The sequence below is a fragment of the Sebastes fasciatus genome, chromosome 10 (genome assembly GCF_043250625.1).
Source record: "Sebastes fasciatus isolate fSebFas1 chromosome 10, fSebFas1.pri, whole genome shotgun sequence".
Classification (NCBI taxonomy): domain Eukaryota; kingdom Metazoa; phylum Chordata; class Actinopteri; order Perciformes; family Sebastidae; genus Sebastes; species Sebastes fasciatus.
In genome coordinates, this window is record NC_133804.1 from 35,394,718 (window position 1) to 35,414,011 (window position 19,294).

General features: G+C 41.8%; 1 protein-coding gene across 4 annotated transcripts in view; it reads right to left on the reverse strand.

Annotated features, from left to right (window-relative positions):
• Positions 1–19,294, reverse strand: part of LOC141775844 (protocadherin-1-like) — a 261,087-nt gene that overhangs the window by 67,584 nt on the left and 174,209 nt on the right. The window contains exon 5 of one of the 4 annotated variants that reach the window (XM_074649587.1): positions 284–2,777. The exons of the other annotated variants lie outside the window; for them this stretch is intronic. Within the exon in view, the coding sequence (XP_074505688.1) occupies positions 2,719–2,777 (59 nt within the window). The 3' untranslated portion in view covers positions 284–2,718. Of the gene's footprint in view, positions 1–283; positions 2,778–19,294 lie in introns of those variants that run through there. 4 annotated transcript variants of the gene reach the window in all.

A 19,294-nucleotide genomic window follows, 5' to 3' on the forward strand; every position in this document is an offset into this window, starting at 1 on the left:
GCGACGGGTTCAGTCTTTAGAGATCTGACCGACGGCTCGGCGACGGGTTCAGTCTTTAGAGATCTGACCGACGGCTCGGCGACGGGTTCAGTCTTTAGAGATCTGACCGACGGCTCGGCGACGGGTTCAGTCTTTAGAGATCTGACCGACGGCTCGGCGACGGGTTCAGTCTGTAGAGATCTGACCGACGGCTCGGCGACGGGTTCAGTCTGTAGAGATCTGACCGACGGCTCGGCGACGGGTTCAGTCTTTAGAGATCTGACCGACGGCTCGGCGACGGGTTCAGTCTGTAGAGATCTGACCGACGGCTCGGCGACGGGTTCAGTCTTTAGAGATCTGACCGACGGCTCGGTGACGGGTTCAGTCTTTAGAGATCTGACTGGCAGGTCAGGAGAGGTTTTAACTGCCTACTGGAGATGACTGGAAGTTAAACTATGAAAAACAAACTATTCTGTCTTTAAAAGTTGTTTGTCTTTGTGAGAAGCAGAGCAGGAAGAAGGGTGATAAAGATGGACAGCAGATTTGGTTCAAATGCAGCAGCAGCAGCAGCAGCAGCAGCAGCTAGGTAGATAGATAGATAGGTAGATGTGTTCTTCAGTCCATCCTCCTTAATGGATCTAAATGCAGTTCATTATAATTTGTATTATCTCTTGTACCTGTAACTGTTTTAGGAGCTTAGCACAAAGACTGGAAGTAAAGGGAAACTGCTTGCCTAGCTGTGTTTTGATGTAGGGAATGGGAACCGCGGAGCATTCTGGGGCGAGCCGCCATTTTTGGAGGGTAACGTACGGAGCTACGGTAGATCATTATTCATCCGTCAGAAATGTATAAAGTACATGCAAAACACAAATATCCATCTAAAGAGAAGCTGACAGAGGTGAAGGGGCGAGTTATTACAAAAGGGAGGTCAGTTTAAGATATGGATCTTTATGAATCAGGAGGACTTTGACAGTTTGCTTCTCATTACAGTCACTGATGTGTTCAGAATATGTTCATCTTTGGAGGCCGATGCCCGATCTACAAACAGGTAGGTGTATGATATTAAAATCTACAGGCCAAATAACAACTACACAATCATCCGGACAAAGATAAGCTAGCTAATGTTATTCTGACTGAATACTAAAAAACTAAAACGTCGTCTAATACACCATATTTAATCTACCGGTATCTTGCAAAATGAAACCCATCTCGTTGGTCTACCTCTGTGTCTGACTGGATAAGGTGTTAGCAGTAAACAGCCAGCGGACGGCACCTTTATCCTCCAAAAATGTCCCCATTCCCGTTCCTTATTGGATTCCTCTGAGCATGCAGGCTACGATGAAGCTACGCTAAGACATTGGCCAGTAGAGTTCTAGCTCCTCACGTCTGTAAGCTCGGTTTGACTCTTTAAGATGCTTCTTACAGTCAAAATACTCTCCATTTGTTAATTGTGTTGTTGTAATAATTAATGGTTTGTGTAACGCCACCAACGGGCCGAACGCAACGAGAGGTTGCACAGCAACAAAACAAATTGATTTGTTTTGAGTCACTAAAATACCAAAATGTGAATAATGACGATGATGAATGGATGATGGTAGAGGCAATAAAACAGCTTTAAACAGTTTATAAACCCGTTACATGGAGTCATACGGATCCTGTTTGGACCAACATGCTGAGACTGAACGGGGAAATAAACCCTCCAGCGCCCTCTAGTGGACAAACAACGCTTAAGATACTGTTGAAATACCACTGCAAACATATCTTTGGTATTTCTTGCAGCTTCTAAATCTGACGTATTCCAGCGTCGGCTCTTCTTCAGTTTTGATGAAGCTAAGCTAGCAGTTTCCCCCCCCGCTTCTAGTCTTTGTGCTAAGCTATGCTAATCACGTCTTGGACGCACAGAGATGAAACCGTTGATAATGACAAACGAGAGCTGCTCCTTTAACTGTCGCCAAATGTCTTGATGAAGTAGGGATGAATATGTGAGACAATGGAGACCAAAAAGATGTCCACAACAGTTCCTATGAGAGTTTCTATTGGCCGGTGAGAGGAGGCTGGTCGGCTGATTATCTGCCGTTCACCCTGTCCTCCGAACCCTGACTGTCAACCGTGGACTACAGGCACCAGGGCTACCAAAAGATTAAAACAAAGAAGTCTGCAAAGGGATCGACTCGCCCAGAAAATGTGACAGTGAGAAAACAAAGCGCAGTTACAGTTTCTCACACTGCAAAAAACAGCTGGAAAAGAGCAACAAGAGCAAAAAACCCTGGAAAGGTGGAGAGCCGATAATCCACTGCGATCGTGACGAGTCCACTTCGGCTTCAGTTAAATCCACAAAGACGGCGCAGCGTCGACAAAAAGTACAAATCCACCTCCCGATAAAATGGCCTACAAAGAACATGGAGGCAAAAAACAAAAAACAAAAAAAGAGCCCAGAAGAAGAACGGATTAATTCCTCGTTTATTCGGGACGTTTTTCTCTCCAACAAAAAGGTTTTTTCTTTCATCTGTTTTTTTGTGATTCGATTCTCCTCGACGGAAACTTGTACCAAGAATGTGCAACATGAAGCAAAAAAAGCAGTTCACGACCACAGGCAAGGAGGGAAGAAGGGAAGAGAACGAATCCTCAGAACTGCAGCAGAGAGGAAAAAAAGCTTCAGGACTTAATCTGTTTTCTTTTTGTAAATTGGAGGAAAAAAAAAAAAAAGCTTTAGATGCTCTTTGTGTCTTTAGTTTTGTCTTAAGGCAGTCTTTTTTGTCCGGCCCCTCTCTCCGGCTCGGTGCTCGACGACGCTCCACCTACAAGAGGATAGATACGAACGTCTTACACCTCAGGAAACGCAACGCAGAAAATACATTCCATGCAAAATGTCTCATCAATGAGGAAAAAAAAAAAAAATGTCAATAAAAAAATAGGATTAATTGAAGAAAAAAATAATGCTTGAAAAAGAAGCTAATCAAAAAATGTAGGAGCGGTTTGCAGAGCCACAATAACGCAAAATGAATTCTTAGATCAGATAAAATGATAATTAAACAACTGCGCATAAACTCACACTGTCAGTTAAATGCAGTATTTATAATATTAATTATATTTTACACACATAAAAAATTCCTGCCGTCAAGTGACATAAAAACATGAAATGGTCAAACTGGATGAGCACAAACTCTGAAACACAGATTAACCGCTACGATACTCTACCATCTGGCTCAACTACAGAAAACAGATCTGTTCATTAGAAATGATTATCTACTTTATGATCAATTCTACTTTTTTAAATGTATACATGAAACAGCTCTGTGTAAATTCAGCCGGAGCATTTCTACATTAAAGAAACCAAAACCTTCAGGTTCTTTTTGTGTTTAATACATTTCATATGAAAATTACTCTTATCAACATGGGAGTGGACTAATATGCTGCTTTATGTAAATGTATGTATATATTTATTATTGCAAATCAATGAACACTAATCAATGACAGATATTGATCCAGAAACCCTCACAGGTACTGCATTTAGCATAAAACAATATGATCCAATCATAACATGGCAAACTGCAGCCCAACAGGCAACAACAGCTGTCAGTGTGTCAGTGTGCTGACTTGACTATGACTTGCCCCAAACTGCATGTGATGATCATAAAGTGGGCATGTCTGTAAAGGGGAGACTCGTGGGTACCCATAGAACCCATTTACATTCACTGATCTGGAGGTCAGAGGTCAAGGAACCCCTTTGAACATGGACATGACAGTTCAGAGTGTTATTGAACCTCCTTCATGACCAGCTAGTCTGACATGGTTGGTATCGATGGATTCATCAGGTTCTCTAGTTTACTATGATACCATCTGCCTTTCTTTCGGACATTTTACGGGCTTTTATCTGACGTTTTTTTCGTAATTTTTTTCGTAATTTTTGGGGCTTTTTTCAGAAGTTTTTCCGACTTTTTATCGGACATTTCTTTTACTTTTCTTCTGCCTTTTTTGGAATTTTTTTGGGCTGGTATCAATGGATTCTTTAGGTTTTCTAGTTTCCTATGATACCAGTATCTTCACTCTAGCTTTTAAACTGAGCCCACTACAAACTAAAAACCGCAAGTTGCATTAATGCGTTAAAGTAATCAGTGGCGTTAAAACTGATTAGTGTTAACGTGTTATCATCGCGTTGACTTTGACAGCCCTACTTTAAATAATTGGGTGTTGAAGGATGTGTATGAACTGTTAGCCAAATAGTTTTTCCTAGGATGGCGAAGGCATGACCCGCCCTCCTCTGATTGGCTAGTACTTGTTGCCTTCGTCAGTCGGGTTTTGATCCAGAAAGCTAAACGTTTAGTGTGAAGCATCTTAAACTCAGTTCAGCACGATCGGGTTTGGGTTCATTAGGTAGTCACTCAAATGAACCCTTCCTCTCATGATGAAACATTTCTGCCTCTTCAGAAACACAACGCTTGTTTGTATATCTGGTTTTACATGTTGATGCTCAATTTGCAGATTTTCAGGCAACCACGACAGATCCAGCACTCGTGAGCGGAGCCGGGACTGAAACAGGCCTCGTGGTGTCTGCGAGCTGCCTCCCACAGCTGCTGGTAGCCGGCCATGTGGGCCAACAGTCTGACATATACATGATCCTAGTTTACCCAGTGGAAACCAGTACTAGTCGAACCACTGTTCCATACTCTAGTACTCTGTTTTAACTGCCGGTACTCCTTGTACTCTGACAGGCAAGATACTACCTATCTAAATGAAATAGTACTAACACTGCATTAGGTCTAAATAACTCATCTTCATGATGGTAATCCCATAAGATGATTACTTTTATTGTTAGATTGTAAAGATCCTCTGGATTCATACTTTTACTCTTTATTTTATTTTGCCCTTTTAGAGTTAACCTTCATCTTCACAATAAAAGCCCGCTGGATTGTTTTATTCTGACCCGTCAACTCCACAATAAAAGCCCAGTAAATTGTTTTCTAATGACCTGGGATTGTACTGCAGCTGAATGACTAATGCTGCACCATTATGACTGTTTCTAAAGGCGTATTCAGAATGAATAAGTGAGTTTTAGAGGCGAGTGAATATAAAGTCTGAGCTGTCACACAAACACGGCTTCCTGCGGTTTAATACCTGAACAGTCGGTTAATTTAGTGGCTGTTTGGGGCGACTAAACGCAGACTGCACCGGTCAGCTGTTACTGCACCAGCAGCACAAATACTCTCCTTTAATACTCCGCCTGAGTGAGATTTACAAGGCTTCATGAGTCAAGTAGTACAGTCGGCCTGGAGGTACGCACACAGCGTGTCATTTAGTTCATGCATGTGTGTGTGCGTGAGGTCGCATTTTAACTCGGGGAAAGTGGAACGTTTAACGTGCACGTGCACACACAGTCAGAGGTGCTGCTGCAGATTTTGAGGGATTACAGTCCTCATCTAATCCGTCCCCTCGCTTCCTTTTCCCCTTCCCTCCTTCACCCCTTCTTCCTTTCCTACTTCCCTCCCTTTTCCATCTCCTTTCTCTTCCTCCTTCTAGATTCCTTTCCTTGTTTTCTATTTTCCTGTTCTCTCCTTTGCTTCCTAAAGTCTCTCCTAAAACCTCTGTCGATTAATCTGTCGATCACTTTCTCAGTTAATCGATCAGTTGTTTGGTCTATAAAATGTCCGATCAGTGTTTCCTAAAGCCCAAGATGATGTCCTCAGATGTCTCGTTTAGTCCACAACTCAAAGATATTCAGTTTACTCTCAGAGAGGAGGAAAGAAACCAGAACATATTCACATTTAAGAAGCTGGAATCAGAGAATTTAAACTTTATTCTTTAAAAAATTACTCAAACCGATTAATCGATTATCAAAATAGTTTTTGAGGCGATTCATTGTAGCTCTAGTCTGTAGCTTGAAACAAGAACAGATGAGGCAGGTTGCTGCACTAGAAGTACTAATGTACATACTAGAAGTACTAATGTACATACTGGAAGAGCAGAACTGAAAATACTTTATTTTGTTGCTATAAAAAATGAAACTGATCATGTTTAGAATGTAAAATATGAACCAGTAACTGCAGGTGTTTAATAAATGTAGTGAAGTACAAAAAAAAAGTACAATATTGTCTTCTGACATGTAGGAGAAAATTATAAAGTAGCACAAAAAGAAATACTCAAGTAGCTCAGTATTGTACTTCAGTACAGTACTTGAGTAAATGACGTTTAGTCCACAACTCAAAGATATTCAGTTTACTGTCACAGAGGAAAGAAACCAGAAAATATTCACATTTAAAAAGCTGCAATGAAATAATTGACTTTTTTTTCCTTTAAAAAATAACACAGATTAATTCTGTCAAAATAGTTGCAGATTAATTTAATAGTTTACAACTAATGGATTAATCGTTGCAGCTCTACTTCTACTTCCTCCTTTACCTTCTCTTCTATTCTTTACTTTCTCCTCCTCTCCTTTCCCTTTCCCTCCTCTTCAGTTCTACCTCCCTCCCTCCTCCTCCTCCTCCCTCCCATCGCGGCAGCATCTGTTCATAATGAAACACACAGTTGGACGTCGTAGTCGTTTAGCGCCTCCTCCACGCTACCTGCTCCAGAGGTTACCTCCCGCCGGGCGCGTTTGTTACACATCATCAGCACCTCCCCGCGACCTTCCCTCTCTCCTCCCTCCTCCCTGCCACCTCCTCCCTCCTCCAGATGTCATTGATCTGGGAAGTGGGTCACAACAGCGCTGAATCAAAGCCAGGTTACACAAGGCTCCGAGGCTCCGAGGCAGATATACCGTGTGTAATTTTAGCGTGGGTTGGTATTGAGACGGGGGGGAGAGGCTGAGCGTTTGGTTGTGATCACAGAGTCTACAGCCTGTAGACCTGACAGATGCTGAAGGTGCGGAGGGGGAAGATCTCGGCCTGAACGCCTCATGGATCTGTAAATAGGACCGATCATTTAGAAGAAGCAAGAAATACATTTAGACTATTTTCTTTCTGTAGCCACAATGAATTTTAAAAACTAATTTCTAGCGCACCAGAAGCACGGGGGACATTTCAACACTAATATCCATCTATTATCTGTAAACGCTTATCCTATTCAGGGGCCCGGTGGGGCTGGAGCCGATCCCAACTGACGTTGAGTGAAGGCGGGGGGGTACACCCTGGACAGGTCTCCAGACTATCACAGGACTGACACAGAGAGACATACAACCATTCACACTCACATTCACACCTACGGGACATTTAGAGTCAACAATGAACCTGCATGTCTTTGGACTGTGGGAGGAAACCTGAGCACCCGGAGAAAACCCACCCTAAAGCTTTGTTTCTACTCGTGCGGGCCTCTGCAGATGGCATGCTACGAGCATGCACAGAGGCGTTTATGCTCAGCGCGTTGCTCGTTGCAATCTGCTCCAAAACGCCAGGGGGGCGTAAAAATAAACAGTCTGTGGTTAAACAAGAAGTCAACGAATGTTACCGGAAGAACGTTACCGGAAATCGCGATCTCTCATATTCTTCCACAGCCTGCAGCAAAAAGGCTTCTTCTTCCTCCTCCAGTGTGTTGCCTATTTCTTTCCAAGAATTAATGTCTGTCTGTACAGGCGAACCCGTCTCCCCTCAGGAAGGCGTCCATGTTGAAATGAAAAGCGAAGCCCACACAGTAGGCGCGTAGTTCCAAACAATTCAGAGGTGCACGATCAAGCACCGCGACCACTTGCGGAGCCTTCACGCACAACGCAAAAGCCGCGATGACGTGATTTGTGCCGGCTTCTACTACGGCGACCATAAACCCACCTTAACACGAGGAGAACATGCAACTCAACAGAGGAACCATAACAGTTTTCATTAGAAATACAACATATCTGAAAAACGACTAGCAATAAATGCATTGAACACAAGACATCAGATTTATGGAAAAAATATTGAAAAAGCACAAAAATACACCTCACTAATCTCGCCGACCAGCTATTCCTCAATGTTACGAACTTATAGGTCCGGTGTGTTTTAGGATCTGGCGGTATCTATGAAGCCTCTCTCATGTGCCAAGCCTGTTGGAGAGTTACCGCGGCCGACGCGAAGAACGCAAATGGCGGTAGCAGAAACGTTATCGACGCCGGCTCAAGCAGGAAAAGTTAACAGAGTTTGATTTGTCCGTTCTGGGCGACTGTAGATCATCATCGCGGAGAGGACCCGCTCCCTACGTAGATATAAACGGCTCATTCTAAGCTAACGACAACAAGATTATTATTATCAGGTGACTATACACTAATGAAAACATACTTATTAACATTATATTCCATTTCAAAAGAGCAGAACTTTATTTGAAATCGTAGTGGAGATCCAAAACGATCCAAAGATTCTAGATATGTGAGGAAGGACTTTGGGGGAAAAGACATGAGACATGACTGAATCTTTCCATTTGATGCAACAACAGTGAAGTCATAAAAACTTGTTGGGTTTGAACACAATAAAGCTTCAATGAAGAGTTGGACCTGATCCATCTTATACTATATTTATTACTAACTAAAAACACAAGGCTGCCAAAAGGAAATTTTAATGTAAAAATCAAGGTTCAGGAGATAAAAATTATATTAATAAAAAATGCAGTTGCCTTGAGCTCGGAGGTCCGAATACTCTAAACTCAAGGTTAGCTTGCTACCGTCCGCTGATGCGGTGGAAGGTGGTTAAAAGCTAAAAAGGAAAGGCTAGTGACTGAACCTTGAGTTTAGAATATTTCATCACAGATATCTACAGCGTATTATGATCACCAGACAGCATGTCGATTTTTGGATGATTCTGCAAAACTGAGAATGTTTTTCAGACTTCCTGCAGAGTCTGAGAGGACGGTGGAGGTTGAGGACGGATCGTGGTTCTGCTCGCCGCTGATGACGCTTAACAAGGTTACAGAAGGAGGCTTGTAACTAGAGGGTCGCCGGTTCAAACTCGAGGCTGGCGGGATGAATCACAGTGGAGAAAGTGAATGAGCAGCACTTGTTCTCCCTCATTAGCACCACTGAAGTGCCCTTGAGCAAGACCCTGAACCCCCTACTACTCCGCTCCGGTGGAGCTGCTCAGCGGCCGTCAGATCGTACGGTGGTTGTACTGGGAATAATGGATGCGCTACACACACATCCACCATCCCGGCCTCCACATGGACTCCTTTGGTTTCCAGCTGTCCTTGGTTTGGAGCACATGGTGCCTTCAAATATTGGTGGTGTTTACGAGAAGAGTCCATATGAACGCCCCCTCATGTCGTATTCACCACCTCGTCAGTGGAAAGTTTCTGAAAGCTCAGAGTTCACGAGTTGTGATGTGTTTGTTGACGTTGTCAGAAATGGCGGAGGACGTTGAAGTTTACTTGTCGGTGCATAATACGTTAACATATCATAATTTTAGTCGTATATTGTTTTTCTTGTCTGAGGAAAATGTTGATATTCATAACGGCCTCATCTTCTTCCTCTGTCATTATGTCTTTACATTTACTTCATTATGTTACCTGTTTGCTGGCTTGCTAAATCGTTAGCCTCTGTGGCTTCTAGACGCCAACAGTAACGTTAATATTGCCGTTGCTTAGCAGCGGTGTTCTCACGACTTAGCCGCTTGAACGCCGAGCATATCGTTAACACGACTTCCCGTGTTGTAAACACGAGCTAGCAAGTTTCATTTGTTTGTTTGTTTTGGGCTTTTTTGGGGGGAGAGTTGCTTCTTTTGGGCTTGTTTCTATAAACTATAAACTGATCAACGCTGGACGTCACGATCGGCAGCTGTGAGTTTCTCTCAGTGAGGAGCTGCAGCCGTGCTCGGCTCACGATCAGTTCGGGCGGATGATACCGCGGCTCCACCGCCCGATCATTACTGCTCAGACTCTGGCTCCAAATGACGTCACAATCTGAAGATTGCAGCTCCCGTATCCGGGTGTGTTTTGGCTTCACTTCTGAACAGTGGGAGGAAGTGGAGACACGTCCATCTTTCTAGACAGCCTAAGGTTTGGAGTGAAGAAGAGAACTGCAAAGGGTTGTGGGAAAATAGTTCCACTGTAGAATATAAAATGCCGAACCATTAAACGTAATCAAAAGCAGAGACTACATGTAAAGACGTGAACTTGAAGAGCACCTTGCTACTTAAAAGACATACTTTCCTGCATCAACACCAGACGTTGGCATTGGACATAAATCGTGGGCTGCAGAATTGTCCAATATGAACATAAAGGTCATAGTGCCGCTTATTGAGTTCCAGCAGCCTGATTAGTTTTCCAAAGTGATAAATTCATCCCTGTAATGGAATTTACGTCCTCGATTTTTCATATTTTTAACTCTGCGAAGGCGGATTTGGTGCATCTAAAGCAAAAGAATAAATGCTGTACTTGGGTTTATAAAGTCAGGACAGTTGCCCTTGCCGTTTACGGCAGATAAACCGAATCAAAGTGGGAAAACAAACACCAAGGCTTCGCTCAGAGAGAAAGGTTATAAAGCCTTAAGTCGATCCGTCTGTTCAAAGAGCAGTTTAAAAAAACAGCATTTAAGCATCAGCATTCCTCTGAGAACAAAGCATCAAACGGACCACATTCAACCTCGACTAAAGGTTGGGCAACCTTTCACTAATAAACAAGCTTTCCTTTCTTTAACTTTGGGATGTTAACCAGAAGAACAAGAGACCATCCATCGGAGGGACTCAATATAATTACAAAGATTCCTCTCATGCCTCCGATAAATCTAACAGCAAGTGCAGAATAAAAGCTCAGATGTATTAGTTTTAAATATGACAAATATGATGGCAGTTTGGCCTTCCCACAGTCGATGACAGAAATCACATTCCTCTTTACTTTACAAAAGATATTGAACGATATGTAAATACTATCCTACACCGCTCTAATAAACGCTGTGAAAATGATAAATACGTGTTTCCCCGACAAGGACGCTTTACAATTATATTTTGTGCCCCGAGCTGCTTTGTATTCAGGCGGTGCACGCCCGGGTGTGTTGTGCCTTTTTCTTTGTTTTATTTTGCAGATCAAGACAAAGTTTCAGCCTCTCAGCGGAGGAGGTCGGAGGTCAGCGTGGAGCCGGAGGAGGCAGCGGTTCAGCGCCGCGCTCCCGGACACCGAGACGAGCTCTGCTGGAGGCTGACATTTGCTCCGGAGGGGGCTGAAGCCAAATTCATGCTTCTCTTTTCCAGGTTTTCCACTTGTATGCTATAGTTTGAAAAATAAACAATATATATATAGGGAGAGTACTACGAGGGGTCATGATAAAATAACTGCACTACAGATTAAAATGTCACTTGTGACCTTAAAACATCATCAAAATGTGACGGAGGAGCATGTAAAGAAAAGTATGGTACAGACACATCCACTGAAGCAGGAACTAAACCTGCAGCCTTCCACCATGACACGACAGGTGTCATAAAATCTGCTGTCAAAAAATAATAAAATAATAAAAAAGAGACTGCCAGCTAGTCTGAGATGAGGGGCTGATGTGGGGCAGAAATGGGCTTTGATGGAGCCGCGCTGAAGAGAAAACAACAACCCTGAGGCGATATGTAAAGTAGAGAAACCTCGTCGCCTGCCGTCCCACCGGCCGCTAGGTTTGATCAACTGATTTAGTGCTCGATCACACTCTGAATTACGAGTCCGGAGGCATCGGGGGGAATTTAGGAGGGCTTAATTAAACTCAACGCTGACGAGAAAGGCACAAATAATATCTGCAAGACTGAGATAGAAAGAAAGATAGATGGTAAGAATGATCATATAGCACCTTTCTGGGTGTTGAGATGCTTTTAAAAAGGCAAAATATGATCACCATGTTAGGAATAACATGCCTCCAAGGCTAGACTTGACTGATTCAAAGAGAGACTCAACACACTCTTTGGGGAAAACCAAACTACTGCATCAAAATTACCTCCTCCCGTTTGTATGCCTCCGTCAACCGGTCAAGTTGCAGTTTACATCCACATCTGTGCAAAAATGTCATCATTTCATTATTTTATCCTGTTAAACATTTGTGTGAAATCTTTATAATTAGCATATGATGCTTGAGTTATGGCCAAAAACGTGTTTTGTGAGGTCACAGTGACTCCAGGCAATCCTGAGATATCATGTCCATGAGAATAGGACGGACGTACAGGATGGACAACCCAGAAACATAATGCCTTCGGCCACGGCTACTGTTGGCACGGAGGTGTAAAAACATCCATTTGATCTGCAAACTCTTAGAAAACCAATCTTTGATCCAGACAACAACGTAAAGGTGTCAATTTATTGGGATTGTCTGGCATAAATAAAAGATACAATTGGATGTCGTCGGCATAGCAGGTGATACGAGATACCTATAAAATGTCTTTAAAATTGGTTAATGCAGCTTCGGTGTGCTATTGCCCCCATGACAGCTCTTTCAGAAGCGAAAAGTTTCTATAGATATTTTGATGTTTTCCACTTTCAAAAATTGTCGGAAACCACTTGCTAACTTTTTAGTCATCTTTAAAGCCTTAAGGGTTGAGTGTTTGATACTCAAAAGTTTGAGTATCATTTTAAGGTTGACTTAAAGTCCGTCTCCAAGTCAGATTTATGATCAAATAGGCAGCAGCACAGTTACACAGGTGCAGACATAAAACAAACATAAGAATTTAAAACGAAGCAGACGAACAATAGCCTTAGAAATAAGAATACGCCAGTGTTTCAGTCTACGGGTGGACAAAGCAGACCATCCTACCCGAGCATACAAAGCGCTGTGGTGTGTAAGGGCGTTAAAATTCATACTAAATCTCAGTGCTCCATGGTAGACAGTATCAAGCATATGTTGGCTTTGAGAAGATGCACGCATGGGTATAACCTAGTCCAGCACAGACATAAAAGTGGCAGCGACGAATCTCTTTTTGACCTCAAAGGAAAAGCAAGACTAAAATAAAAACCCAATTACAACTTAAGTTTTTTCACCAGCTGCTGAATGTGAGGCTAAAACGGCAGATAATCATCAATCACAATTCCAAGATACGTTATCTGAACGTCATCCTGATATTTAAGCTGGTTAACAACAAAACTCTCAACGGAGACGACTGTATCTATAAAAGCAAGAGTCTCAAAGTGTGATACTCAGAAGAGTATTTCAGTCAGTCTTCCAGCCTGAGGCTTTCTCAGGACTTCAGATGGAGAGGGAACTGCCATAAAGACCCCTTTTAACACAACCTAAACACAGGCTGAGGAGCTCTGCATCAGCCTACAGATTCTCCGGTCGCCGAGTCTCCAGCAGTTGCACACAATGGAGAGTATAAAAGGGTTGGGGAGGCCTCGGTGGCATTTTTACCTGCATGAAAGTGTTGTCTGGCTGCATAAAAGAGAAATTTCAGTGCTAAGTAAAGTCACAGTGTGGCTCGACACCACTTCCTGTCTGTCAGGCCTGTGATAATGTAATGGTCGCTGTCCAGCAGAGCGCTCTATTCACAGCTTAAGGCTTCCTTTTCACACCGTCCACAATAGAATAAACACAGTGTCGCCTGTGGAGCCTGCTGACTGTTTGAGTGGATTGTCCTCTTTAAACTGTCCTTTTGTCCTGCGCTGGATGTACTGTACTGCTGGAGGTCGTCTGCTGGTTTAGTAAGTGGTTAAATTTGTAAGAATTACTGATTTTTTTTCTCCGCAGGCAGCCAGTATGCTACGAAAATCCATTTGCACTTGAACCGACGAAACTTTAAAGCATGTTTTCATATCCAAAATGTGGAAAATCAAACACTAAACTGACATGAGCATCATGTAAATGATCCAACAAGTCCTCCTTTGTCTAAATGACAAAATGCATCGTCTGTCATTGCCTTCCAAAATGAGCATTTTCTAATCTGGCGTTGTGTCAGGATGACATTGTTTTTCAGTGCCTTTCAAAACCATTAAAAATGACAAATATTCATGCAAACTTTCCCTTTATCTGCCACCTCTACAGTTTCATGAATCAGTCCTCAGTATCTTGTGATCGGATCACTGAGGACGCATCTTAACACCGGGTCTGAACAGGGCCTTTTATGCTATGTTCACATTAGGAGCGACAGAAGCAACGAAACAGCCGGTGTGGTCGGCTACATTGTCGGTAAGCCGCCGTCGAAGCGTTGCTCGAGCGCTCGTTTGTGCATTATGTTGTTAAATAGAGCGGGGAACTGGCTAACGGCGTATTGTTTAGACACAACCAAACAGGGTGAAACAAAAACATATGATTGGTTGACGCTTCATTGCGTCATTGGAGACCAGCTCAACTTTGATTGGTAGCGCGTCACGCCCGCCACGCAGCGACAAGTGTCACTGGCTTACATTGAAAATAAGAAGAAGAAGAATAAACTTAACTTTATTTGTGTAGCACTTATCTAAACAAGGAGACAAAGTGCTTCACAACATACATGATAGTAACACAAAAAAGAAAAGTAACACACAAAATATAGATTCAATAATAAAAACAATGATAAGAACTAAAATAATAGAGTGCAGAAAGGCAAGAACAGAACAAAAGAAAATAATTTAACAAACGCAATAACTTGTAGCCGGATATTAGACATTAAAGAGCAGCACAATCTATAACATTGGATATACAGGTTGGAGAATTTTCATTATTTTGTTGTATAGGGTGTTACGGCCGCCCGCCGTATTCATGTGTATTTATATTTATAAATTGTGTACAGGTAATGGTATGGCTAAATGAATGGAGAATGAGAGCTCTCGTTCTTCAGAGGATGTGTGTTAATAGGTGCTGTTTCCATTGGCTGGCCTTCGATGACGTCGCCGTTACGGATTGGATGAGGACGGCGGGTCGGCCTATTTCACTTCCGGGAAAAAACAGCTGATAGGGGGTCGATGGCTGTCGGGTGTTTGCTTCTATCCTCCTCGCTAAACCAATCTTTTCATCAGCATTATAGCGTTGTACTTGTAAACTGTGTGTAGGAAGTATTAGAGTAGTAGAGTGGTATTAGTGTGCTTTAGCTCGTGTTAGCCGTAGCCTTTTTCCTCTGTGTGTTTGATGTAAACATTTGCATTTATTTTTGGGAATTTAATCTCTTGTTGTATTGACTTCGGTGTCTAACACAAGTTATATACATTAACTTTGTAAATATATGGGACTTTAACATCTAGAAGAAGTAGGGATGAACCGCCAGTTTATTTCATCTGGTTTCTTCTGTTTTCAGTTAAGGAGGTTTAGCACATAGTATTTCTGTTTGTTTCTGTTTGCATTTTCAAATGCTAACTACTCATTCATACATTCACATAGAAACTCCATTCAAACTTTAAAATGTTCCACATCTTTCAGATATTCGTGCTTGTATTCAACTTTTAAATCCCATTTCAACTTTTTAAACTATTCAACCTTGTTTGAAGCTCGGTAAAAATGCCTTTCTCACATTTTTACCTGAGTGTGTATTGGATGGAATGTTCAGAGCTAGAGAGAGGAGGTTTAAAATCTAAATAACAAAATATTTCTAACTTGCTGTCACTCTTCATGCATAATTTCTTCACAGAAATGTTGGAAATCTTGTGCTGGTCACACTCATGTAGCTATGGAATCAGTCGGACTTACACATTTGGCGATAAATCGCTGGAAGTGACAGCAACACAATACCTTCCCATAGGGGCCCATGTTACATTTCACAAACATTTTTGGATCAGAGCAAAAGTTACAACTTTTTTAAACTGCTGCCGAGGTCATATTTTTGACACTACACACACAAATGTCGCACCATATCTTCATCTGAGAGTCATTATTCTTCTCATGAAAAAATCTAAGCGATAGCAGTTACATTTTTTGACTAGCAAGCAGCGGTATGAGAACTGCACTTTAGCTTAATCCCTGTTTAAAATGAACTGGTTGACTGAGTTGTCACTCAACAGATTTCATCACCATGGCAACCTCTGATGCAGTTGGATGAGATTCAATGATTTCAATGATGAGATTCAATTAAAGCCATTCCCACTTTACAACTATTCTATCTTTCAAACAATGTCGCTGTGGAAGCAAACAGACTTACACATTTGGCCTCAAGAGACTTAAAAACAGGATATCCAATGAGACTTGTTTTACAAAATAAAAGCCCCCAAATGTCATTGTATGTTACCAGGAAACTATGAATTCAACCTATTGGTATTATTCAACTTTTCAATGATATTCATACAAATTAAACCCATTCCCACTTTTCCAACTCTTCCTATTTCTTCCCCTTCTTCATACAGATTGACGCCAGCAGTGCAGTGAAGCGTCAGCTCTTCAGCATCCAGCATTCACACCGCAATTTATTCTGAAATTGCTTTTCTAGTTAGAACTTGTTAAACGGTTTAGTTAGAACTGGTTTGAGAAGTTGTTTTGTTTGTTGTTTTTGACCGTTGGTTCACCCTGAGGGTTATGGTTAGGGTTATGGTTAGGGTGAGGGTTAGGGTTACCCTGAGCCCACGCTTCACTTTTGTATTTGTAAATAGATTGTTTAATTATTGTGTTCAACAATAAATATTACTTGTTGCATTTCATCCACCGTTTCACCTTTCAGTATTTTCTGTTGCGCTTCCACAGCCCTAGACTGATGGGGCGTAACAAGGGATGTTCCTTTTTTCATCACACTCTTACCGTTTATCAGATTTACTCTTGATACCCATGGGTACATCCTCCTGCTAATATTCCTGTATTTTGACCTTATTTTGTACTTTGCTGACTGTCAGCCTCAGCACCGGTTATGTGCGTTTCTTTAAATGTAACTCCTCCGACTCGTCAGATATCAGCTGTCTGTCAGCCTCCAGCCCTTCTCCGTATCATCCCTATACAGTCTGCCTGTCTGTACTACTTCATCAGTTAGCATTAGCTTATTGCCTTGCATTAGACCACATTGTCAGTAGTCAGCTGTATTGCCGTCTTTATTAGGTTCCGGCGTGCTTGTTGTGCTGTTTTTACGTAGCTCATCCTTTGAGTTTATGTTGTTTTTTATGTGCTGCTGTTAAACAGATTTACTGAGGAAGAGGCTGAGGAGAGCGTCTCAAATGTGACAGCTGAGAAAAAAAAAACCCCGGCTCAGACTGACAGAGAGACTCCATTTTGGAGAATTAAATCAGTTAAATGGCTGTGGGAGAGCGGAGAGGGAAGCTGAATGTGTCCGCCGGCCGGCTGAAGAGCTCTCAGGAACCAGAAAAAAAGGGAAAAGCGCCTCAGTTTCTCCTGCCAAGGCTGAATCTTTTCTCTTTCTTTCTGCTTTATTGGTGAAGCTCTGACCCGTCGCTCTCGCTCTCTCATTTTTCAAAGTCGATTTTCTCTCTTAAGTGTTCTCTCTCTCTCTCTCTCTCTCTCTCCGTTCTCTCTCGTTCTCTCTCTCTCTCTCTCTCTCTCCGTTCTCTCTCTCTCTCTCTCTCTCTCTCTCTCTCCGTTCTCTCTCGTTCTCTCTCTCTCTCTCTCTCTCTCCGTTCTCTCTCGTTCTCTCTCTCTCTCTCTCTCTCTCCGTTCTCTCTCGTTCTCTCTCTCTCTCTCTCTCTCTCTCTCTCTCCGTTCTCTCTCGTTCTCTCTCTCTCTCTCTCTTTTTTTTTTTAATTTTGGTCAAATCGCTTTCAGCTCTCACTTTGACTTTTATCTCCTTTTTCTCAATCACTCCGTAGACAGTCGGACCAAGATGAGACGAAACCGGACCGGAGATGTGAGGTTCGCTCCGGATACGACGGCGGTGGAACGGCAGAAGATCTGTACTCATTACTCCAGCCCATTAGAAGCACTTTAACGTCCAGTCTGAAGTCACATTTATCTCATTCTCTTTATTCTGAAGCACACAGAGAGTGGGAGTTTGTTATAGCACATCCCCGCTGTGAGCTCGCCAAGAGCACGATAACAGGAAGTACAAGTACATGTACTAACTATAGCATCAGTAATAGTAGTACTAGTAGCAGTAGTGGGGGTCTGGTAGCAGCAGTAGAAGTATATAAGCAACAGTGTTAACAGTATTAGTAGTAACAGCAGCAGTATTAACAGTAGCAGTAATAGTGTCAGTAGTATTAGTAATAACAGCAGTAGTAGCAGTAATACTGCTGGTAGTCACAGTCGTAGTAGTAGCAGTAGAAGCAGTTGTAGAAACAGTAATAGCGGTAGTAGCAGCAGTACTAGTGCTTATAGCTACAGTAGCAGTAACAGCCTAGTATTAGGAGAACAATCAGTAAACAGTATTAGTAGAAGTAGGCCTATTTGTAGTAGTAGCAATAGCATTGTAGTAGAGGTATCAGCAGTAGTATTAGTAGAGATATCAGTAGTAGTATTAGTAGAGGTATCAGCAGTAGTATTAGTAGAGGTATCAACAGTAGTATTAGTAGAGATATCAGTAGTAGTATTAGTAGAGGTATCAACAGTAGTATTAGTAGAGGTATCAGCAGTAGTATTAGTAGAGGTATCAGCAGTAGTATTAGTAGAGATATCAGTAGTAGTATTAGTAGAGGTAGTATTAGTAGAGATATCAGTAGTAGTATTAGTAGAGGTATCAGCAGTAGTATTAGTAGAGGTATCAACAGTAGTATTAGTAGAGGTATCAGCAGTAGTATTAGTAGAGGTATCAACAGTAGTATTAGTAGAGGTATTAGCAGTAGTATTAGTAGAGGTATCAGCAGTAGTATTAGTAGAGATATCAGTAGTAGTATTAGTAGAGGTAGTATTAGTAGAGATATCAGTAGTAGTATTAGTAGAGGTATCAGCAGTAGTATTAGTAGAGGTATCAACAGTAGTATTAGTAGAGATATCAGTAGTAGTATTAGTAGAGGTATCAACAGTAGTATTAGTAGAGATATCAGTAGTAGTATTAGTAGAGGTATCAACAGTAGTATTAGTAGAGGTATCAGCAGTAGTATTAGTAGAGGTATCAACAGTAGTATTAGTAGAGGTATCAGCAGTAGTATTAGTAGAGGTATCAACAGTAGTATTAGTAGAGGTATTAGCAGTAGTATTAGTAGAGGTATCAGCAGTAGTATTAGTAGAGGTATCAGCAGTAGTATTAGTAGAGGTATCAACAGTAGTATTAGTAGAGGTATCAGCAGTAGTATTAGTAGAGGTATCAACAGTAGTATTAGTAGAGGTATTAGCAGTAGTATTAGTAGAGGTATCAGCAGTAGTATTAGTAGAGATATCAGTAGTAGTATTAGTAGAGGTAGTATTAGTAGAGATATCAGTAGTAGTATTAGTAGAGGTATCAGCAGTAGTATTAGTAGAGGTATCAACAGTAGTATTAGTAGAGGTATCAACAGTAGTATTAGTAGAGGTATCAGCAGTAGTATTAGTAGAGGTATTAGCAGTAGTATTAGTAGAGGTATCAACAGTAGTATTAGTAGAGGTATCAGCAGTAGTATTAGTAGAGGTATCAGCAGTAGTATTTGTATT